The 24,371-nt window shown below is 45.7% G+C and overlaps 1 protein-coding gene across 1 annotated transcript; it reads right to left on the bottom strand.

Moving 5' to 3' along the window:
* Positions 1 to 1,335: 1,335 nt before the first annotated feature.
* Positions 1,336 to 22,015, bottom strand: MALL (mal, T cell differentiation protein like). Its single transcript, XM_083733887.1, has 4 exons — positions 21,664 to 22,015; positions 8,690 to 8,857; positions 6,875 to 7,012; positions 1,336 to 2,644 (listed from the first exon to the last, which is right to left on the bottom strand). Exons 1-4 carry the CDS (start codon positions 21,772 to 21,774, stop codon positions 2,582 to 2,584), a joined length of 480 nt encoding a protein of 159 aa, XP_083590013.1. The 5' UTR covers positions 21,775 to 22,015; the 3' UTR covers positions 1,336 to 2,581.
* Positions 22,016 to 24,371: the final 2,356 nt, after the last annotated feature.

Below are 24,371 nucleotides of genomic sequence, written 5' to 3'. Positions count from 1 at the left end.
CTCTGCATCTCTGAGACTTCCTTTGTAGTCTCTGGGTTCATCCACACTTCTCTTTGGTCTAAGGCTTCCTCCATTTGTCCCGTGACTACTGTGCATGGATCCGAGTGATGTGGGTTCTTTGTTTTTTGCCATGTTGCTTTCCTCAAGGAAACAATGCTGTTTAGCGCTGAATCAGAAAAAAAATCAATCCACAGAAAACCTGATTGACGTTAATTCCGATTCAGCACTAAACCACGATTTTTCCTGGTGGAAGCAGCGAGGCAGAAAAACAACAGCACATCACTTAGACCCATGCCTAGACATCATGGCAGAAATGGAGGAAATCTCAGCCCCAAAAGAGTCCTCAGTGTGGCCCTTGCAGAATGCAACAGGGAGGCATATGGGGATAAAACTAGTTGTTTTGTCTGTTATTTGAGTGGAGTTCCGAGCACTGCCCATTTTTCTTCTCTGGAATGGATATTTTCTGATGCTCACAACAGTGGTTTGGATCTCCAGAGGTGGCCCCAGACCCAAAAAAGGTTGAGCACCCCTGCATGGATTGGAAGCACAGCTTAACCTCAGAGTTGGGTTGCTACAAAAAAGTTCCCTCGACTCGATTTGAAGCCCTCCTGGATCTCAGAAGCAGACGCGTAGAATTAACTCCCAAACTTCTGTGTGTTTTCATTGTTCTCCTTTATCGAGAAGCATGCTGATGATACTAGCAGATATGTGGAATGGACAGATATGTCAATTAGGTTTCTGTCAGTTTTTCATTTTTCAAAATCTTGAATTCAGTTCTTCACTTTTAAGCAGAATCCTCATAAATTCACCAGCATTTTAGTGTGACTTTCCCCTTTAAAAAAACAATTTTTGTATGTAGTTTTGACTAATATACACATTTTTGCAAGCGGGTTCCCCTAACATAATGTATTTGTGTGTGTTACTTTCACTAATATATGAAGTTTTATACACACTTTCCCCCTAATACATGCATTTCTGTACACATCTTCTGGTTGTGCGGCTGTATCGCAAAATTCAGAGAGGTGCCAATTCAGATGAATAGCTATGTTTTGGTTCTTGTATTTATTGAAGAGCTTGCAAATCAGGTAGTTTCTCATTAAAACACAAACAAAACTGAATTTCTTCCCCTTTTCTGGGAGTGACCCATGGCTTATAGTAGTTGTGTTTGGAAATATGTAATCGTCTAGATGGATCCTTAGAAAGCTGTGGCCCCCTAATGGACCCCACAAGCCTACAACCCTCACAGTTCTTCTGTGGCAGTTTAAACTTCATGGCAAAAACATGTCCTTAATTACACCTTCTGCATCTACATCTACATACATAGGAACGCAGATATAGTGGGAGGCAGATCTCCAGAGAGATTTATTTTACAGCAACAGCAAAAGAGACACACGTGAGCCAATCAGAGAGAACAGTCAGCCATATTATCCTAGCAAAAGATAGTTCACTAAAATAGCAATATAAAATGGAGAACAAAACTATTTTTTAAAAAAACCCACACAGATTTACCAATAAGTTACTTCATGTTTCCCCATAAAAACAAACATTCTCTGTAATAACAAAAGACAGAAAAACCTTTAGCATATATCAGCAGTACTGAAAGGGCAATTCACATATTGCTCTTTGACCCAGTAATATCATTGTGACAGGATGACAAGCCAGAATTTATATGTATTCATCCCCTGAAGTAAATACAATCTTTTGCTACTTGCAGGAACATTTTCAAAATATACGTCCCACATGCATTTGATGAGGTAAAAATACCACGTGACAATACTACAGCATCAGAAAGTAACACATGAATCTTTCGTAATGGTCATCTGGACAACGGTATTCGTTTGTTTGTGACAGTCACTGTCAGGCCAAACATGGTTTTATCCAAATGGCCTGAGGGAATAGTTTTCAAACTGTTCTTCGGGGAAGCTCTGGAATTGTCTGGAAGCTTCTCAAAGGAACCTAGTCAGAAAAATATGGTCATAGACAAGCCTCCCTGAAAGATAGTTTCCCTGCTGCCACCCATGTTTCCTGTGACACACAGAGGTGGGAGATTGTGAGACACATTTGAGAGCACATTTCTGAGTTTAAGCTGAGCAATGGTGGGGCTCCACAGACTTGGCCAGTGCCTCTTAGCCTCTGTGCTCACCGAGAAAATATCCCAGAATCCTCTGCAATATGCTAGGGTTTCAGAGCAGATATACCTGGCTTCATCAGCAGAGGAATTGGTTTGGAAATGGTACAAGTACTTTGAAGAAGAACCCCCCACAAACACACACTGATTTAGAAAAATGGGTGTATTATTTACACAGGTTTTCCAAGGCACAATTCTGGGGAACAGACCATGACTCTGGATAACTGTGATTATCAAGGCTTGGGTGGTAGTATTCACAACACAGCTTGAGTGAAATGGCAGGTTGAAATAAAACCCAATATTTCTGTCACCTAAAATGAGAAGGCGCCGTTAGGTGATGAATGGCCACAATTTCAACTGGGCTCTGTCCTTACGCAAATGTGAATTTGTTTTGGGACACGGATTCCATGGAGGGAAAATTAGGCCTTATGTTATATACGTTCCCGGCAGTTTTCACTGGTAGTAGTTGCTGAAGGCATGAAGAATATACAGCAGCGTGGTGATGAATGCAAAGAACTGAAAAAGAGAAAAAGGGAGGGAAAAGAGAGATGATTAGAGTATAATGCACATGGTTTTGCTCTCCCAGCTTCCCTGGGTCATTTTCTTCTGAGGAGAGGATATTGGAAGCTTTTGTTGCTTTTCTAATAGTTTATCCCTCTTATATAAAGTAGATGGAAAGGGAGTAGTCAGACAGGCTTTGCTAATCCAAAAGCATCACCTTTGACTCCCATGCACTGGGAGATGCTGGTGCAGCCTGACATGTGGGCTAGATTCACCTTATCTATTTAATTAATGAAATCTGGAACACACCACTTGATTGCCAAAACCTCTAACCGGTTTACATAAAGCATAAGATACACACTAAGATTATCTGTGAAAGACAGGAGCCAAGGGCAAGGTGACCTAAAAACGATTCAAAATATGAATAAAATCCGTAGTTTAAAAACGCACATTATGAAAAAAGGAAGAAAATTACCTCTTAAAAGGCACATCAGTTTTACGTATACGGGTCAGCTTACTTAAACAAAATGGATTTTAGCAAGTGCCTGAAATAATACAGCACCTGACTCATATCAGTGAGCAAGGAGTGCTAGAGTATAGGTGAAACCACAATGAAAGATCAGTTCCTCACTGGGGAAGAACAGACATTGTGTGGCACTTGTAAAAGTGCCACATCCGCAGATCGAAATGATTAAGGCCTCAAGTCAAGGACTGAAGAGTGCCCTGGGGTGGCATCATGGCTTCGCCATGATCAAACACACAAGTCCCCCAGCTCTAACTGGTCCTCCAAAAAACCCCACAGGGCATCTTGGACTCAGAAGGCAAGTCCTCATTGGCATGGCAACCAGGCCAGGTGAAATATACTCGGAGTCGAGAGTGGATTTCATGCTCTTTATTCAGCTCATAGTGGTGAGGAGGAATGGAAGTTCCCCCAGAATGTCTGCTTTATATGCATTATTTACACAATGGGCCCCAAGTGATTGGCTAATTCCGGGATTCTCCTGTAGGCCAATCAGGTTGCGGATTCACTTCCACCTGGAGCTGGATTGGGTGGCTCCTGTGGACCAATCAGACTGCTGCCTTCTGGAGCCTATTGTTCTAAGACCAATCCTATTCAACTCAGTACATAACACCAGGAATCCCTTCCCTTCTTATTTACAAACTGCATGCTCCCTGTTATGTACTGAAGTTCTCACCCTGAGCCAGCAGGGGGATACTGTAGATAGTTTTTACTCAGGTCCACATATGCAAATAAGGGATTGAAAGTGATGTTCAGTGATTGGATAGTTACAGAAAGTTGTTACAGTTACGTTGTACTGGAGCTCTATATAAGCAGGTTGGCTGAACCCTTCAGTTCAGTTCTGTCCTGGCCTGTGAATAAACAAGAGCTGTTTGAAGAATCGCTGTGTCGTCTGATATGTTCACCCACAACTTAACACTCCCCAAATTGCCTGCAGTTCTCCAGCCCTTGTCTCATCGGTAGCAAATCGGACTCTGCTGCCACATAGTTTGGGTAAGATTCCCACGTACACTCTGAAGGGCAAAGCAACTTGCAGCACTTCACCAAAACAAAACTTCAAGTTGTTTCTCTTTGTCTCACCACATTCAAATCTGCCTTCAGCTCACCGCATAAGAACTTAGCTGCCTTATATGGAGTTAGAACATTGGTCCATTTAGGTTAGTATTGCCTCCACTGACTGGCAGCAGCTCCCCAGGGTTTCAAAATACCTGGAGTCTTTCCCAGCTTTCCCCGGAGACGCTGAGGATTGAGCCCGGAAGCTTTTGCATGCAAAACACACACTCATATCTTGGAGCTACGGCCCTTTCCTACCTCAAATCCAAACGGTTACGGATGTCACATGCCAGGAAAATGAAAGAGACACCCACAGTCAGCCCTGATTGCTCCAAGGCAAATGCTTAGATGCCAGTGGCAATGAAGGGCTGTGACTCTGGAGCCACTTGTCACCATAATTTCATGGGAACAACTAAGTAGGTGCAGCTAACAAATGTTTACCCACCAAAGTGTGTCATGCACTACCTGATTAGAATTAGATTAGGAAATTATGACAATGAACAAAAACAACCTATCAGATGAACACTGCATTTTTATTAATTGAGCTAATCAGTGGGAAATGGGTGTAATCTATTCTAATGTGATGAGGAATAAACAGCAAGGCGCAAACAATTTGGCCTTTAAATCTTGAGTGGTATAAACTTCCCCCTGAATTCCTGTGTGTATCATCAAGACTCAGTGAAATTTATTGTACTAAAACAGCGAGCCCTTCCTACAAAGAAAATCAAAGAGTCTTTGGAGTATACAAACAGGCTGCATTTCCTCAATTTGCTAAACCCCTGTTTAACATTACAGATGAGCCTGTGAGAGGCTTGGGCTAGCACATTTCTCCCTTCCCTCCTCTAGTGCAGAAACACCAGGAGCTCCTGCCTCCATTTGTGACTAACAACAGTATAAACTGTGTTTAATCTCAACAATGGTTTAGTAAAACTACCACTTCATAAACCGTGGTTTGAAGATGCCTTGCTTTAGCCAATCATAGTTAAGACTAACCATAGTTTCCCTGGCTTTGGATGTCATGATAACCTGGGGTTAGTCTACAATGGAAGTGGAAGTTTCCAAACCCTTCCTCATGGGTGTGCAAGAGGGAGGAGTGCACAAGTTCAAGGCTTGCACGGGCTCATTCCCCTAGCACTAAACCATGGTTTAGTATTACATACGAATGTCATCACATTCTTCTGCCAAGTTTCAACTTAAAATTTACAGTTCTCCCCCACAAAAAGTGAATGAGGTACTGCCCTACCAAACTCAGTTCTGTTCCCAGCCAGCCCTGACCTTCTTACAGCCAGTCCAAGGGTGGCAGTTTCTGTCAGCTTCCTGCTCCTTAGACTCAATGTTGCCCCTGGCAGAACTCAGCAGGGAGGAGGATGGAGACAAAACCAGAATTAGTTGCCTCTGCTTGTCTTTGACTGGATCTATCTACTGTTTGGCCTCCCTACATTCTGCCCTACCAGCTCCAATGGACATCAGCCACTGCTGGTTGGAAGAACTTGCAGGACAGGATGAGGGGTGTGACCTGGGAGGTTATAGAGGACATACAGCAAAAATTGCACACACTGCTTCACTGAATCAGAAGTCCTTACGCACTTGGAAGCAGTCCTTTCCTTCATGGAAAGAACACTTAGGACACTTAGGTTCCAAGTTACTGCTAATAAAAGGCATGGATGAAGTCCACCTGCCACATGCCATATTCAGGATTAACCTGGCAGATAAATTGACTTCGTTCAGTGCAAAAAATCACAGGTTGCACACCAAAGCATATTTGGACAAAGAAGCAATTGGTGACGTCTCTGGCTTTGAAAGTGCCGAAATAAGGTAAAATATGGTGGTCATTATATTAACAAAATAGGAGATCAAAATCAAATGATTCACTGGGTATATAATCAACAGAAGCCCAATTGGACGGTGTTTATTGCTGGTTGAAAGATAAACCCTTTCAGTTGGCAAAATATTTTTCAGCCTGTCAATAAGCGTCGTGGTGATCCCACGAACTATTGCACCCATTTTACAGTTGGGTTTCATCAAGGCTAAGACAGGTGTGGGGAACCTTTGGCCCTCTGGATGTTACTGAGTTACAGGTTCCATCAGCCCCAACAATGCATGGCCACTGGCCAGGGATGGTGGAAGTTGTCGTTCAGCAACATCTGAAGGTTCCCCACACCTGGGCTAAGAGATATTAACGCACAGCAAGAAAGCTGATCACCGAAGAATTGATGCTTTTGAATTATGGTGCTGGAGGAGACACTTGAGAGTCCCATGGACTGCAAGAAGATCAAACCTATCCTGAGGGCTCACTGGAAGGACAGATCGTGAAGCTGAGGCTCCAAATCTTTGGCCATCTCATGAGAAGAGAAGACTCCCTGAAGAAGACCCTGATGTTGGGAAAGACTGAAGGCACAAGGAGAAGGGGACGACAGAGGACGAGATGGCTGGACAGTGTTCTTGAAGTTACCAACATGAGTCTGACCAAACTGCGGGAGGCAGTGGAAGACAGGAGTGCCTGGAGTGCTCTGGTCCATGGGGTCACGAAGAGTCAGACACGACTAAACGACTAAACAACAACAACATGGTGAGTCCGTAGCAGAAGCAGGGGAAACTGAACTTGGCCTCCCCCTCGACCCCAAACATACCAAACCAAATTCAGCTGGTGGAGCACATAAGAGTTATCTCACCGTAGCAGCAGCATTGAGCTGGTAGTAGAGGGGCGAAGACTCTGGGGGCACTTCTGTCTCCGAGCGGATGGTTGCATTGGCCTGAAGGACTGCAGCACTCATGTAGAGGATGCCAGTAGCTCCATGGTAAAGGCTATCCTAAAAAGCAGAAGAAGAGCAATAGGTTCGTGTCCAGATCAGGGCCTTTTAAAAAGTGAAAAGTTCAGTTCTGCAGTCTATGTTATGTACATTGTGCAGGTTTAGAAGATACGTTATTTGTCATGAGGAGAGGGTGCAGGAACCATCAGGGCCAGGCAGGGCTTTTTTTTCCAGCCAGAACTCTCTGGAATTCAGTTTGGGCACCTCTCAGGTGGGTGCCATTGCCATTCTAAGAGAATGAGGGAGGTGTTCATGGTGAGTTCCAGCACCTCTTTTTCCAGAAAAATACCATGAGGCAAGGTGAGGTGACTGCCTCAGATTAAAGGATCCACAGGGGCAGCAGATCCCGGTGTAGATCTTTATTCTGGCCTTGTTCTTGATGTAGATCTTCACCCACCCCCCTTCTTCCCTGTCAAGGAGGGGGCGCCATTTTGTGGTTCGCCTCAGCTGCCAAATTGACTTGGGTCAGCCCTGAGAGCTATGCTGGATGCTGATGGTTTGCCTAGGTCAGGGGTTCCAAACTCTGGTCCCTTGATCACCAGTGGCCCATGAGTTTCTTTCTGCTGGTTTAGGGCAGAGGTCGGCAACCTAAGGCCCATGGGCCGGAAGCGGCTCCAGAAATCATTTCTGCGCATGCCCAGACGCCAAAAATCGCTTCTTCACAGCCGTGATTTCCGGAGTCTGGACATGCACAGAAGTGATTTCCGGTGCTGCGGACATGCAAAGACGTGATTTCCGGCGTCACGCTGGGCCGGTCCAGCCCACGGAGGATCTCTGTGGGAGTGATCTGGCCCATGCCCAGTAAGCCTTGCCGACCCCTGGTTTAGGGCATGCCTGTGGGTTTGTGGTTGGAGATGGGAGACAGCATACCCGTCTCATTAAAGCATTCATATTGATTTCTAATTGTAGTTTTACTGTTGCTCTCATTTCTTTACCTTGTATTTCACTGCATTACTTATTTGCTAAATTGCAATGCCATGAAATACTATCTGTAAGAAATCAAAGAGGACATTATAAAAAATGTCATTAAAAATCACACAGTGCATTACAACAGCTAAAACAAGCTGCAAAATAATAACAGTGGCACCTCAGGTTAAGAACTTAATTCGTTCCGGAGGTCCGCTCTTAACCTGAAACTGTTCTTAACCTGAGGTACCACTTTAGCTAATGGGGCCTCCCACTGTCACCGTGCCACCACCACGCAATTTCTGTTCTCATCCTGAAGCAAAGTTCTTAACCTGAGGTACTATTTCTGGGTTAGCGGAGTCTGTAACCTGAAGCGTCTATAACCTGAAGCGTCTGTAACCCGAGGTACCACTGTAGCAAGTTCCGGAGGGTGGCAACACGAGAATAGGCTTCTCTGCAGTGGCTCCCCGTCTGTGGAATGCTCTCCCCAGGGAAGCTCGCCTTCATTATACACCTTTAGGCACCAGGCAAAAATGTTCCTTTTTAACCAGGCCTTTGGTTGATCTGATTTATATCCTTTGCCCTGTGGGGTTTGGGTGGGGCTATTGGGTTGTTGTTTTTATTTTTACTATGTATTTTGTGGTTTTATATCTTGATTTTATTCTGTGAACTGCCCTGAGACCCCTGGGTATAGGGCGGTGTATAAATTCAATAAATAAATAGCAATATGTTTTCTAAATTTGCACCCTCTGTGTGTGTCCCACCTCTTACCAGGATTCTCCAGGAGGCGAAGTTTTTGTGGAAGCCAAAGAGGTAGGACATTAGAAGCATCAGCGAGATGAGAAAGGAAGTGAGGGAGACATACATGACCCATCCCTGCAGCAAAGGGAAGTACACATTGGTAGCCGCTACGAGGATCCATACCCAGCAGCCAAAGATCTGCAAAGAAGGGGAAAGGAAAGCACAATTATAAGCCTTGCTGTACCCATTTAATGCCGCATCAGTCTGCTTCGGTTCTGTGTAGATTTGTTGGACTCCAACCCCCATCAGCCCAAGTGAACACGGCCCATCACTGGGGATTATGGGAGTTGTAGTTTAAAACTACAGTAAGTAATAAAGGTAAAGGGACCCCTGACCGTTAGGTCCAGTCGTGGCCGACTCTGGGGTTGCGGCGCTCATCTCATTTTATTGGCCAAGGGAGCCAGCGTACAGCTTACGGGTCATGTGGCCAGCATGACTGAGCCGCTTCTGGCAAACCAGAGCAGCGCACGGAAACGCCGTTTACCTTCCCGCCAGAGCGGTACCTATTTATCTACTTGCACTTTGACGTGCTTTCGAACTGCTAGGTTGGCAGGAGCAGGGACCGAGCAACGGGAGCTCACCCCGTCGTGGGGATTCGAACTGCCGTCCTTCTGATCGGCAAGTCCTAGGCTCTGTGGTTTAACCCACAGCGCCACCCGCATCCCTTCACAGTAAGTAATACTGGTGCATAAAATTATGCATAGTGCAGGGAAGGTGGGCATAGAGACATTTTCCTCATTCTCATTCTCTCATAGGATTAGGACCCAGAGCCATCCAAGGAAGTTGAATGTTGAAAGATTCAGGGCAGACAAAAGCCAGTGCTTCTTCATACAGCCCTTAGTGGAATTGGTTCCTACAACATGAAGTGGTGGTCACCAATTTGGATGGCTTTAAAGGAGAATTAGACAAATCTGTGGTCGATAAAGCTATCGATGGCTTCTAGCCACAGTGAGTATTGTTACAAAAGTTGGGTTGCCTTCCCTCTCTCTCTGCCAAGCAATGGGTTTCCAGGCACTCACTCAGGGTCTGTGTTCCTTTGGAGAATCGAAACATGGCGGAAACTGTCATAGCTTTAAGAAATATGTCTTATTCACCTATGTACACCTTCAGTCTGCATGAGGAGAGTCCAGATCTTACAGCATGGTCCTCTGTGGCTTGTCCCCCACAGCAGCGCAGCCTGGAATCTCCCAGCCAGCCTTCAGCCAGCCTGTCCAAGATGGATCCCAATCTATCTTCCTCCCCTCCTTCTTCCCAGCAACCCTTGCTCAGGACTCTCTTTCTATCGCTTCACACCCAATTACCCAGGCAACCTTCCAACCCTCCCCCAGTCTTTGTTCACACCTCAGGGCAAGGGGGAGAGCACATCTGGCATTGCCAATGGCCCTCAATGGCCCTGTATTGCTTCTTAATGGCCCTGGCTTGGCCAGGTCGTTTTTGCACAGGCTAGCCCAGGAATTCCTCTGCAGCTTGTATTTCTCCCTTCACATCCCAAATCAACACAATCCTACCATTTATTAATTTCTAGGGTTTAGGGGTTCCCCCTCCAAATCTATAAGAGTATGTTGTACTAACTCTCCTGGTTGGTGCCTCTGAAAACCAGTTGCTAGAAATGGCAAGAACAGCTCATGTTTCTGGGCTTTTCGTGAGCATCTGCTTGGTCACTGTGAGACTAGAATACAGGTGGTATTTAACACCCATCAGACTGACGAAAATGTCTAAATAAGAAAAAGGTTTGTGTTGAAAGTGTAAGGGATCATTTTTCCACATGTGGTGGTCCTATAAAGTAATTAAGGAATATTGGAAACTAAATATATATTTGGGAACAATATAATTTGGGAAACTAAATATAATTTGGCCACCTCATGAGAAGAGAAGACTCCCTGGAAAAGACCCTGATGTTGGGAAAGATGAAGGGCACAAGGAGAAGGGGACGACAGAGGATGAGATGGTTGGATAGTGTTCTTGAAGCTACCAGCATGAGTTGTGGATTACGCAGAGTAGTAGAAAAGCAAAGGAATCAGGAAAAGGGTGGAAGGGAAGTCATATGGTATATGTATATATGCTGTATTTGGTATGAAGTTGTAAGTGGGACGAGGGGGAGGGGAGAGGGATTAAGCAAGCTCTCTGTTCCTGTTTTTGAAAATGCAAATGAAAAAAAATAAATGGAAAAAAAAGATACTGAACCAAGTAGACTTTTGCTCTGATCCAGCCAGGTTCTTCTAATGTCGTCCAGCAACATCTGTCAGACAGTGGGTTGGCCACCCATATTCTAAAGCATTTTGACATCCAAATATAGATTGAATAGAGTGCAGGAAGTGAGACTGGAGTGCACACCTAGCACTTGCGAAACCCGCTCTCATTCTTCATAAGGTCAATGGCAGGTTAGTTTCTGCTTGATCACTTTGTAAGCAACCTTGAAATATTAGATTTTACCCATCTGCAAACAGTAGCAAACAGGGGGAAATGATTAAAAAATGAAATAAAGAAGAGCTTTGTGAGAAAAATTCCTCAAAATCACTGTATGCTTTGATTCAAAAGCTCATTACATATGCTTTACACCAGGGATAGGCAACCTAAGGCCCCTGGGCCACAAGTGGCCCACGGGGGTCATTTAACCGGCCCACGAGAGGCTCCCGAACCGAGCCACCTGCTTGGCGAGTCCCTGTGCGCTGCGCTAAACTGGCACAGCGTGGTGCAGGGACTCGCTTCCGCGGCGCCAGAAATCATGGGCACACACACAATCCAGCCCACAGAAGGATCTCTGCTAGAGTGAACCACCCCAGGCGAGGTAAACCTTGCCATCCCCTGCTTTACACATTACCTCTACAGTTATAAGTAAAAAATCCATTCCACAGTGTACAGGACAGAGCTGCCCACTCTGAATTAGCATTTTGAATTTAGCAGTGCAGCCCACCAGCCGAGTATTGTGTGCAAAAATGCACGTGCTAGGGTCATAAAATGCACACATCCGTGAAAAGGCATTATACTAGGGATATATTGCTTTGCAAAAAATGTGTTTTGGGCAAAACTGCATGCAAAAATGTGCAGATTGGGAGAATTTTTGCACCAAAATGTCGATGAATCTTCACAAGGACTTTTTAAAAAAATCACAAGCTGATATGGACAACTGAGGACTGAGAAGAAGAAGAAGAAGAAAGAAACAGAGGAAGCAAAATGGGCTGATTTGCCCAGTTTTGGTTGGAAGGGAAGAGAAAGATCTTCCAGTGGTTAAAAGTATTGTGCAAACTCTCTGGGTTGCAACTGGGCTGAAGAGTCCTTCAAGTCTGAGACAAGGTGTGGTGCACCCACCCAACTATTCAGATCAGAGCTGCCTGGATATATCCTTAGCAATTGCTTTTCAGGCAATTTTGCCAAGAGCAGAGCCTTGCACGGTTAAGCACTGCCAGGAGCGAGCCTGCAGTAAATCACACTGTGCAAGTTGGAGTTAACTCTTGATTAGCAAAAATATGATCTGTACAGACCTAATGAGCACAGCAGCTTATATCTGGCAAATCTTGCCTCCATGAAGCAGTTGCTGAGACTGAAAGTCCCCGCCTCCCCAGAGCTGCCTAAGTCCCTTCCTCACCAGGGTTTCCCCCCAAGCAATTGGAGACCATGCCTGTGTGAATCTAACCTCCCCTCTGTCCTTTTCATGCCTCCACTGGTTCTGGGAGACCAAGGGGGACAGGAGCTTGTCACAGCAGGAGTGGGACACCCATACCATCCAGACTCATCTCTGCCTCTTGGCCCCCCTCCTCTACTGCTTCAGTTTCTGCCTCTGATTCTAGACTTCGCTCTGCCACAGCATCTGCCTGCTCACTAAACCCTGTTACCTCCTCAGCTTCTGACACCTCCTCCTCCCAGTTTTCCCCATCTGCCCACTCATCATTGTCCCACCACCACTCCCCGGATTTGAGCCTTCTTCCCTTGGGGGGTTCCCAAGCTGGTTCCTCACACCATTCCTTTACATCCTGCCAGTCCATGAAAATTTCTTAGCAGATATCATTAATCTGAACCTACTGTCAACTCACAAAGGACAAGTGTGCCTTCTTCTTGAAAGACCTACATTGGCTCCCAGTACGTTTCCGAGCACAATTCAAAGTGTTGGTGTTGATCTTTAAAGCCCTAAACGGCCTTGGCCCAGTATACCTGAAGGAGCGTCTCCACCCCCATCGTTCTGCCCGGACGCTGAAGTCCAGCGCCGAGGGCCTTCTGGCGGTTCCCTCATTGCGAGAAGCAAAGCTACAGGGAACCAGGCAGAGGGCCTTCTCGGTAGTGGCACCCGCCCTGTGGAACGCCCTCCCATCAGATCTCAAAGCGATAAACAACTACCTGACATTCAGAAGACATCTTAAGGCAGCCCTGTTCAGGGAAGTTTTTAATATGTGACATTTTAGTGTATTTTTGGTCTCTGTGGAAGCCGCCCAGAGTGGCTAGGGAGACCCAGCCAGATGGGTGGGATACAAATAATAAATTATTATTATTATTATTATTATTATTATTATTATTATTATTATTATTATTCCCCACAAAACTGCCTTGGACTGACCAGTCGTCCATCTCTGTGCTGTGTGACTGCCTCACAACTACAAGCTCCCAGCAGTAGTGTTCTCTTCTCTCAGGCCTTGTTACTAAGGCAACACCTGCCCTCAAACTCTGTGAACCTGATTCTTTTCACCATGTCTTCACTCTGGGCTCCACACCCAGCCTCCCTTTCTGCCTCTCTCAGCTCTTTTCAAGGTCTCCACCCAGGAGTCATTGAACCTGATTCTTGGGAGTACATTGCAGCTATTTCTGCTGATGGACAAACAGAGGCTTGCAAACAAGTCATCGTGAAAACAACAACCACACATCTTTATTCTAAAGCAACATAGGGTCCTGCAGCACCTTAAAGACTAGCCAGTGTGCTTGCTTGTAGTTTGTTAAGTGGGAACTGTAGCTCTGTGAAGGGTAAACTACAGTTCTTGAGATTCTTTGGGGGAGGGGTGTATTTTAAATGAAAATAATGGAAATAGGTAACTTGGGTCTATTAATTTTAATGGGTCCGTTCTTAGCAAAAAAAAAAAAAAAATTGACGACAACCCACATTGTACATGTGACCTTGGTCGTTTTTGCCACACACAAAAAGAGTATGGCTTTTCCCCTGAAAACTTTTGTTCTTGGCTCTCTTAGCAACTTAATAAACACCCAGAAATAGTCATTGAAAAAAGTATTAGTACGTTAGGGCAGGCATAGGCAAAGTCGACTACAACTCCCAACATCCCTGACCTCTGGTCCTGTTAGCTAGGGATGATGGGAGTTGTAGTCCCAAAACATCTGGAGGGCTGAGTTTGCCTATGCCTGCATTAGGGGACTTCTCCGTGCAAATTGGCACAAACACGGCTTTGAGATAAGACGGTTTATTTATTTTGCTTTGTGAATAAAGCTACTGTTTACTTCTCTGTAGGTGAAGAAACATATAACATTTATAGAGCACTGGAGCTGCTCTGGAATGGGGCCTCCGTCTGGCCAGTTTAAAGCTGCAATCCTAGACACCTTTGCTTGGGAGTAAAGTCCCACCGAACACAACGCAACCAACTTCTGAGTGGACGTAGGATTGCACTGATGATGTACCTATTCCTCTCCAGAACTGACTTTGTGAGGGTGCTCTTTGTGATCTGTAGATCTGCAGCAGAAGACCTGTACAGCACTGATGAACTATGTTCCTATAATGTCACCAACAAACCATTCCACTTTCCACTATGGCTTTGCACTTCAAAAAGTTTCATTAGACAAATAAAGAAATAATGCAATGGACAGATGGATAAATTCTTTAACGTTCAGCCTTCTTTTAATAAAAATTCATTTTTTAAAAAATTATAATGGCGGACAGTCTTCCTGAAGCATGTGGAAGGGGCAAGACTGACCACCAAGCCAGGACCAAGATCTGTCTCATCTGTTTGAAAGTCAGGAAGAAGGTGGCTTCACCTCATGGCTGAAGGATGTGCTGTAAGCTAGCGCTCTCTCTCTCGCGCGCGCGCTCTCTCTCATGTCACATCTTTCTGCACCCATCCTAGATTCTCTTCAAAAGATTGATTGCTTTTCTCCTATCCCATATTCCCTACATTGGCACAAAGCTACCTGCGGCCCACCAGCCACTCTGTATAAGATGAGAACTGCTGATAAAAGGAGCAGGGTGCAAACCCGGTATTCTACTCATCCATTCGAATGGCTTAACGGCATAGACCATGACCGTGTTGTGCCATGCTTAATGCCGAATAGCAAAGATTCCATTCACTATTTGGGTTTGGACATCTTACACCACGGGTGACAAACACAAGGCCCGCGGGCCGAATCCGCCCCGCAAGACCTCGTCATGTGGCCCGTGTAGCCGCCGCCGGCCACCAGCCTTCATGTTTTATTCTCGCTTTTGGGGGGGTTTTTTTACACAAGAAAGCCGCCTCTTCAGCACATGCGCGGCAGCCTACAAGCCAGAGAACGTCTGCCCCCTAGCGGCGATGCTGATGCGGCCCCCGATGAATTTGAGTTTGACACCCCTGTCTTACACTGTAAATGAAAACAAAAAAACAAAAAAATTCCTTCCAGTAGCACCTTAAAGACCAACTAAGTAAATGAAAACAAAAAAGTAAATGAAAGTTTACTTTTCATAATGAAAGTAAGTAAATGAAAACAAGTGTGCATGCACACGAAAGCTCATACCTAGAACTAACTTAGTTGGTCTTTAAGGTGCTACTGGAAGGAATTTTTTTGTTTTGACTATGGCAGACCAACACGGCTACCTATCTGTAACTGTAAATGAAGTGAGTGGGAACATCTGCAAGCATAGGAGCTAAGTGTGTACTTCACAACATGCACAGAAACTCTGGACTGAAGTAGGGTGTTTATACACAGGATAGATCAGGCATTTTATACCCTCAGTTCCATAGGGAATGGGCTATGATTCTGTGAGTTAAATCTCTGACATTTCTAGAGTGGGGCAATAAAGATCCCTGTCCAAAACTTTGGAGAGCTACTGTAAATCAACATAGACAGTATGCTGAGCAAAATGGACCAATGACCTTAGTAAATTCCAGTGTTCTGACTGGGTTGGCAACAACCACCAAAATAGATCATGGTGCTGCAAATCCATAGATACGATCCCCTGCAGTTTTTAAAAACTAATAGCAGCCATGTGGTGGTATTGGGGTGTTGGATTGGGTCCACGGCAATGGAGAAGGATTATTTAATTCCCCATAAAAAAGAAAGAAAAAGATGCTATTTACTGTGTGGGGCAAAATGTACAGGTAAAATATGTACACCTGTGAAGCCTAATTCAGGGGACAGATATTGGCACAGAGAGAAAAGAAGAAGAAAAAACACCTGTGTTTATATATAGGACATAACTTCATATGATTTGTGCAAACATTTCATTATGAACAGGCAATGAGTTTTCTGGATCATTAATTCTTCAAGAAGAACCTAGCCTCACAATTCTCTTAGGATGTCAGTTCCTGCATACCTGCTTGAGCAGCCGCTATAAATATGCACATATTTCACAAAGGTGTTCCCAGAGACCTACCCTGAGCCAGAGCTACCATTTCAGTGACAACAAGGGGCGGGGTTGGGGGGAATCTGGCATTGAGCTTTTCATATCCACTAACAGGTATCTCTCAGCTTCTGCTTACTCAGACCTACACTCCCCACTGAGGGCTGATGAGGAAGGATCGCTTTCAAGAGAGGCACAGAACCACCCTTGTTGAGAAGCAACCAGACAGGTTCTCAAGGGTGGGTCGCGCAGAGGTGAAATCAGGCCTTCCGTTTCAAAATACAGTGGGACCTCAGGTTACATACGCTTCAGGTTACATACGCTTCAGGTTACAGACTCCGCTAACCCAGAAATATTACCTCAGGTTAAGAACTTTACTTCAGGATAAGAACAGAAATTGGGCGGCGGCAATGCAGCGGCAGCAGGAGGCCCCATTAGCTAAAGTGGTGCTTCAGGTTAATAACAGTTTCAGGTTAAGAACATACCTCCGGAACAAATTAAGTACTTAACCCGAGGTACCACTGTACTGCTCAGGACAGTCCCCAAAACCTCCCAAGCACATTTTAATGGGGAAGGATCAATAGGCTACGGAGGAAAGGGGGAATTGGTGGACTTTGCCTCTACTGGTGTGAGCATCCAGCAGGTAACATTCCGCTCAGAGGATGTTTCTACTGGCAGAATCCTAATTATTATCTAAGCCCATGGGATTAAAGTCAGAAGCTCTCTGCTTCGATCCTGTAGCAGGGTTGTGTACAATTTTTTAAAGCATCTTTACCTAGTACATTATTTTGTTTACAAAATTTAGGATCCTTCTTTGAGGAAAGTCCTGTAAGCCCACTGTGGTCTGCATGAAATGAAAAATGCAGAGAGATACTACAGTGGTACCTCAGGTTAAGTACTTAATTCGTTCCGGAGGTCCGTTCTTAACCTGAAACTGTTCTTAACCTGAAGCACCACTTTAGCTAATAGGGCCTCCTGCTGCTGCCACGCCGCTGGAGCCCAATTTCTGTTCTTATCCTGAAGCAAAGTTCTTAACCTGAAGCACTATTTCTGGGTTAGCGGAGTGTGTAACCTGAAGCGTATGTAACCCGAGGTACCACTGTAAAGGCATAAGCTAGCGCACATCCTCCTTGTACAAGCTCCACTTATGTTTACAAGAAGCTGCACAAGAGGAATGCTTTTCAGTGGGACTCGGTTGGACTTAACTTTCTCAGTTGCGCCCACCACATTCTATTACGGTTCATAAGAACATAACAGAGAGGCCAAAGGCCCGTCTAATCCAACCTATTTCCTTAAAAAGGCAAAGAGATGCCTCTGAGAAGCTCTCAAGCAAGGCATGAAAGCTCCCAAAGCCTGTGGAACACTCTCCCTGCAACTCTGAACTCTCTCCCCAGGAGAATGCAATAGTGGGTGGGGTTGCCAACATTTGTTTCCCTGGACGCTTGTCCCCTGTTTATTTTTTTAGGCTGAATTTGTGCAAGTTAAATGTGTGTGCATTGCAAGTCAACTGTACCACAGGTGTTCCTGAGGTGGTTTGTTTTGTCCTGCTTTTATTGCACTATATTGCAAGAGCACTGGGGAGGCACTGCAGAACATCTAATAAAGCAAAATGATGTGTGGACAAGTCCCGTAGATATCCACCACTAATGCATGGCCATTTCATTACCAGTTGCACTGGCTCCCAGTGGAGTATCGGGTCAGGTTTAAGGTGCTGGTTTTGACCTTTAAAGCCCTTTGTGGCTTAGGGCCCTCGTATTTACGGGACCGCCTGTCCTGGTATGTCCCGCAGAGGACCTTAAGGTCCATGAATAACCATAGTTTAGAGGTCCCGAGCCCTAAGGAAGTCAGACTATCCATCAGGGCCAGGGTCTTTTCAGTGATGGCTCCAACCTGGTGGAATGCTCTGTCCCATGAGACTAGGGCCCTGCAGGATTTAACTTCCTTCCGCAGGGCCTGTAAGACAGAGCTATTCAGACTGGCTTTCAATTTGAACTTAGCCTGATCTTTTATTCCCCTTCCTTCCCTCCCCCCTCCCCTTTTTATGAAGATTACCCGCTCTGGGATCCCGCAGCTAATTCTCCCCCGGTCTCCTCGCTGGCCCAAATAGGACTAATTTAGCCAGCTAGCCCTGGTGATCATCTAATGGATTTTCCCCCATAATTGATTTTTGAATGCTGAATTTATTATTATTCACGTTTTATACTGTATTTTATGCTGTTTTTTGTTGCATCAATTAAGTGTTTTAAATTTGTTGTTAGCCGCCCTGAGCCCAGTTTTCTGAACTGGGAAGGGCGGAGTATAAATAAAAATTTATGTATATATTTATTATATCAATAGCATGTTTCAGTAGGTCAAGTAGACACCTGCAACAAAACCCCGGTCTGAAGGGCCCCACAGTAGGTCAGCTTTCTGTGTTCCTCATCTGATAGACCTTTGCCATTTGGATCCATTAGTCTGCACGATCTTCCAAATAAAGAAGTCAAAACTTTTTGTGGAGCGCAGAATTTTCCCGACAGTTCTGATATGAACACTGCCCATTTCGCAGAGTATAAAAAGGTTTGTGGAGGAAAACAAAGCTCCAAGGCTTTGCCACTTCCCCCCATGCCTGTTAGAATATGGTTACCAGATATTTTTCAATGAATCCGGGGACACTTTTTTCTTTTTTCTTTTTTTGAAGCTGAGTAGCAACAGGGAGTCAGTAGTGGGGATGGTGAGGCAAAAGACCCTGGGCCCAAACATACATGATTATTCTATAAAGGTGCAAAGCCCTTCTTTCACACCCTGTGAAACATAAATGCACAGTTTTTTAAAAAACTGGGCAATAGCAGCCCGCCTGCGACTCCCAAGCCTCCCCGATCAGTCAAAACAAAGAGGGAAGGGGGCAGGAGATTGCACAAGACACATCCTATGCGCACAAGACACATCATATGGGGACTTCCGGCGAGGAAAAATGGCAGGTGCCACGGCAGCAAGCAGCTCCTGAAGCCAGCCAGAGCCAACTGCACTACCAGGCTGGCTCTGGGCTCTGGGCTGCTGAGGCTGCCGTTGCCATGTTTCCCGGGGACAGATTGCAAATTTGGGGACATTCCGGGGACAGAATTTGTCTGGGGACAGATTTGCAAATCCGGGGACTGTCCCCAGAAACCAGGGATGTCTGGTAACCCTATGTTAGCAGCCGCTGTTCCTCTGATCTGCCCCCACCTCGATGCCATCCTTTTAATTAAAATGCATTGCCTGCCACACTCCTTAATGGGCATTCCAAAACCATTAGGTAAGTAAGGTGTGTCAGTCATATCACAGGAGCGCTGGCTTTCCATTTCACAGCGCAGAGATTTCTTCTTGCAAAGTCTTTGTCATCAGCACCATTGGGGCATTTATTGTAATTTGCTGGATTTGTGACGAAGGCAACCTTCGCTCAAGAGGTCCTTCACTTATCAGAGGCAAAGTCCGACAGCATTAAAGTCCACACGTCATAAAGCTCACGGGGAATGCAAATGGGCTGCAGCTCTTGAGTTCCTCTGCCACGTTTTCCGTATCATGGGCTCATACCCAAAGTATGCAGACTTGAAAGGAAACTCTTGGAATCAATAGATTAACCTTCAGATAAATGTGCATAAGAATATGTTCAGGATGGTTAGTGCAGCTGATTTTGGACCTCTCTGCTTTGTATGTCAGCTAACAGAACTCTGCTCCCAAAGTTCCAGTCACTTAAATCTGCCTGCTCCTTTCACCTATATAAATCAACAGCTTCATTACCGTGTGACCCCAAAATTCTGGATCCCCCTGCAGCCTGATGCCAAAGTTTAGCACTAGTTTTGTGCCATTTTGTGCCACGAACCCCCGCATTTCATGCCAGACTTCAAACCGAGTGATTGACACAGGGTCACAATTTTAATGCCAAAAAAACCAACCTTTTCCAATGGACTCCAGACAGGTGCCAAAGTTTTGTGCTAGTTTTGTGCCATTTGGTGCTGCAAACCCCATGTTTTCTGCCTCCTGCCTCCCAAACTGAGTATTTGACACTCAAACCAAGGTCCCAGGTAAAACCCCAACCTTGTCCGATTAACTGCAAACCACATTAGTTAAGCTTAAATAATTGCTGGTGTCTAACTTGTGAACACTCCTGGTTCAACCCCTTGGTACCATATGCAGCTCAGCCAAAACTAAAATGTATCTAATCATTATGCTATTCACTCCAAGTTTCTTTGTAAGATAACTGGTCAGAGAGAACCTTTCATGAGCAGAACACGACCTCACAACAATCAGCCACAAGGAGATGACTAGGGACTAGAGAGGACTGGTTCGCTTCCGAGTCCCTGAGAGTCAAACTGAGCATCAAACAGCATTGTGGATGGCTGCTCAATTAGCTTTGCTTTCTGAGGTTGATTGCTTCTTTTAAGAGCATGGTCAGTTGGTGTTTCATAAACATGGTCAATCAACTGGGAATCTCTTTGCATTTTTTGAACTATGGAGAGTTGAAAGTGATGCCCTCCAACCCCTGGGTTTGCCACTTAAAGGGGCCGTGTTGTAGGGGATAACAAATGCCTCTTCTCAAGGCCCACAAGAGCTGCTGCCTGGCACAGAATGCAGTACTGAGCTCAAAGGACTGATGGTCTGAGTTAAAGCTGTCTCACACTTTCAAAACACCTTGTTCTCTTCTCCTGCACAAAATGACCCAGTCCTGTTGCTCTCTGCCTCACACAAGCAAGTGAGCAATACTACCAAACTAATCCTGGTTCCATTTTCTGTACTGATGTACCTCTTGAGCTTCTTTCTGACAAAGAGGACAAGAGACATACAGGCAAAGTGCTATGTTCGCAGTTGGTGGGAGATCACTGATCTAAACTGACTCTCTCCAGCCTCACGTCGTCCACTGCACCTGACCTGCATACTTTCCAGGGAGTTGTGAGTTTCCTGCATCCTCCCTTAGGGGTCCCCTCTTTTGAGTCCCCATCCTTTTCAAAAGCCCCAATTCTTGGGATCTTTGCCATCCAGGTTTTATCCCAACAGATTGAAACATCAATATCCTTGGAATAATCGGAATAGGTGCTCCAAAAATATTTTTAAGGCTTAAAATAATTTCAGGGCCCACTGAAAGCAACAGTGATACAGATGGCTAGCAATCAGAATAGCATGCTGGTGCAAATTCAGATGCACAACAGCTTTAAGCTTGCATCCATGATCCAGAAAGTGAGATGTATGTGGAGACTTTTTGATGTGCAATGAATTTCATTTTGTGGATTATCTATGTGCACATGTGTGTGTGTGTGTGTGTGTGTGTGTCTCAACCTGCATATTTCATGCCCATGCCAGAAGCCAAGACTCCCGGCCATGCATAAATGCTACGAGGAGCATACATGAACTGTATTATACTATATGGAATCAAATAACTATAATTAAAGGAAGTCGTTTGACTTACCAGCTCTGGCAGAATCAAGGCATACGGTATGGTCCTGAAAACATCTACTCCTGAAGGAATATTTTCAGGCGCTGTGCCGACAGGAGCTGGTCCTGAAGCTTTGGTATCCATTTCTGTACAGGCTGAATAGCTGTAGTTAGTACAGCTCCGCTACTCTCAGTTATCTCTGAGACGCTGTTAGCAAGCAAAGCTTAAAATAGTATCCACAGACACACCCAACTGGACGTCAAAGGTGAAGCCTGTTCCAGCTTGGCAGGTAGCTCCACTCATCACTGCAGAAGAATCATCAACTATTCTAAAGTTAATAAAGCCAATCAGGAAGGGCTTGGCAACCATATGCCCTGCTGGAAAAGAGAGAGAGGAAGCGGCAACACACAAACACACCTGTTTCTGTTGCAAGGCTCAATGGCTTCTGTATTCCAGGGCTTCCCAATAAGGCCATCATTCCTGGCTGGGGCTCCCTTGCAAGCAAGCTCAGCTTCTAGGCATTGAGAGAAATCTTTACAAGCTGTTTGCTGTTTATTCCGAAAGACTGCAAACTTTAGAAAACTCTTTTTAAAACAAAAAAAGTTAAACAATAAAACAAACTCATTAACAGTATTTTAAAGTTAGGAATAGGGACGCGGGTGGCGCTGTGGGTTAAACCACAGAGCCTAGGACTTGCTGATCAGAAGGTCGGCGGTTCGAATCCCCGCGACGGGGTGAGCTCCCGTTGCTCGGTCCCTGCTCCTGCCCACCTAGCAGTTCGAAAGCACGTCAAAGTGCAAATAGGTACTGCTCCAGTGGGAAGGTAAACGGCATTTCCGTGCACTGCTCTGGTTCGCCAGAAGCGGCTTAGTCATGCTGGCCACATGACCCGGAAGCTGTAGGCCAGATCCTTCGGCCAGTAAAGCGAGATGAGTGCCGCAACCCCAGAGTCGGCCACGACTGGACCTAATGGTCAGGGGTCCCTTTACCTTTACCTAAAGTTAAGAATGCTGGAATCTGAATTTTGCACCGTTGTGAGGCTGGTTAAAAAAAAGGAAAAAAGGCTTCTTGGCCAACAGAAAGGATCAGCTGGCATGTTCCTTTGGCCTGCAAAGGTGCTAAACAAGAACTTATCTGCAGATCAGCACTCATGTAGCAGCCCCTCAAAGGCATAAGCGTCTAAGTCAATGCTCCCTAGAGGGTGTGGGAGGGAAGAAGACAAGCAGAGGTGAGCAGAAGAAGAAGACAGAAAGAACTGTTTCCACATCAAGTTCAGTGTTGCTGTTCTGAGATTCGTTCAAGCGCATTCGGGCTGATATGACGGCTACGGCAACTGGCTTCGGTCTGCCTTTGGATCCGTTCATCCACTGCGTAAGGAAAGCACTCAGCCTGCCTACATAGCCCTTCCCTACACTTTGGAGCAAAAGTCAACAGGGGAAGTGATTTGTACTGCATTTCAGCACAGCATTTCCGACTGTTGCCAGAAAGAATGGGAATGGGAGGGGGACTGATTCAGATAAATGGGGAAGCGTTCTGTCCAATAAGCATGGCACACACAAGTGTGCTTCTTCCATCCTTCCTGGAGGGTGGGGCACACCAGCCCAACGGAGGGTTTCCTGAAGAACGGAATAATTGATCTGGCCCTCTGTCTCCTTGCCTCTGCTCCTAGAGCAAACCAACACAAGCAAATGAACAAACAAACACAAGCAAAACGTCCAACTACTGTAGAAGGCATCAGAATACTAGGAGCCCTGCTGGAGTACCCCCTGAATCTATCCAGCTGGGTATTCTGCCCCCTCCCCCATGCTAGCCACCCAAATGCCACAAATCAGACAGAAAGGTACCAGCCACCCTCCCAGCTAGACTGGTGACTGGGAGCAGCCGCCGAGACCACGTAACACCAGTCTTGAAAGACCTACATTGGCTCCCAGTACGTTTCCGAGCACAATTCAAAGTGTTGGTGCTGACCTTTAAAGCCCTAAACGGCCTTGGTCCAGTATATCTGAAGGAGCGTCTCCACCCCCATCATTCTGCCCGGACGCTGAGGTCCAGCACTGAGCCAAGTTACAGGGAACCAGGCAAAGGGCCTTCTTGGTGGTGGCACCTGCCCTGTGGAACGCCCTCCCATCAGATGTCAAAGAAATAAACAACCATCTGCTGTTTAGAAGACATGTGAAGGCAGCGCAGCCCTGTTTAGGGAAGTTTTTAATATTTAATGCTGTATTGTTTTTAACATTTGATTGGGAGCCGCCCAGAGTGGCTGGGGAAACTCAGCCAGATTGGTGGGGTATAAATATATTATTATTATTATTATTATTATTATTATTATTATTATTATTATTGGCTTGGGCCGGTTCACGGTCCCACAGACGCCGCGGTGGGCCGGATTGTGTACGCACGCATGAGCAAACACTATTTCCGGCGCAGAGGCGTGTGCAGCTTCCTATTGGCTGCAGGAGCTTCCTGCAGCCAATGGGAAGCTGGCTGGAATAGTGGTAGGCGGTTCCCGCTCTGCTCCGCGCCGGTTTAGCACAGCGCATGGGAGCCGACCGAGCGGGCGGCAGGGGTCCCGAGTGGGCAGTGGGGGTCCATGGGCCGGTTAAACTACCCCCACGGGCCACTTGTGGCCCATGGGCCTTAGGTTGCTGAATCCTGGTTTACACTGCTCATCCTCTCCCCAACAACTGATGTGCGGAGAAATTCAGCAGCTGCTTTCGCATGCGTCCTCCAGCCTCCTGCCA

Source organism: Podarcis gaigeae (assembly GCF_964106915.1).
Source record: "Podarcis gaigeae genome assembly, chromosome: 3".
In the NCBI taxonomy this organism is placed as follows: Eukaryota; Metazoa; Chordata; class Lepidosauria; order Squamata; family Lacertidae; genus Podarcis; species Podarcis gaigeae.
This window is presented reverse-complemented; position numbering and strand designations above follow the sequence as displayed.

What these genes read in the sequence shown, in the direction of transcription:
- MALL (XM_083733887.1), bottom strand. Translation starts at nt 21,774, where the DNA reads ATGGATACCAAAGCTTCAGGACCAGCTCCTGTCGGCACAGCGCCTGAA. An exon ending in CCTTGATTCTGCCAGAGCTG is followed by an intron (nt 8,858 to 21,663) that starts GTAAGTCAAACG and finishes CCTTCTTTGCAG; the next exon opens with ATCTTTGGCTGCTGGGTATG. An exon ending in TCGCCTCCTGGAGAATCCTG is followed by an intron (nt 7,013 to 8,689) that starts GTAAGAGGTGGG and finishes TCTGCTTTTTAG; the next exon opens with GATAGCCTTTACCATGGAGC.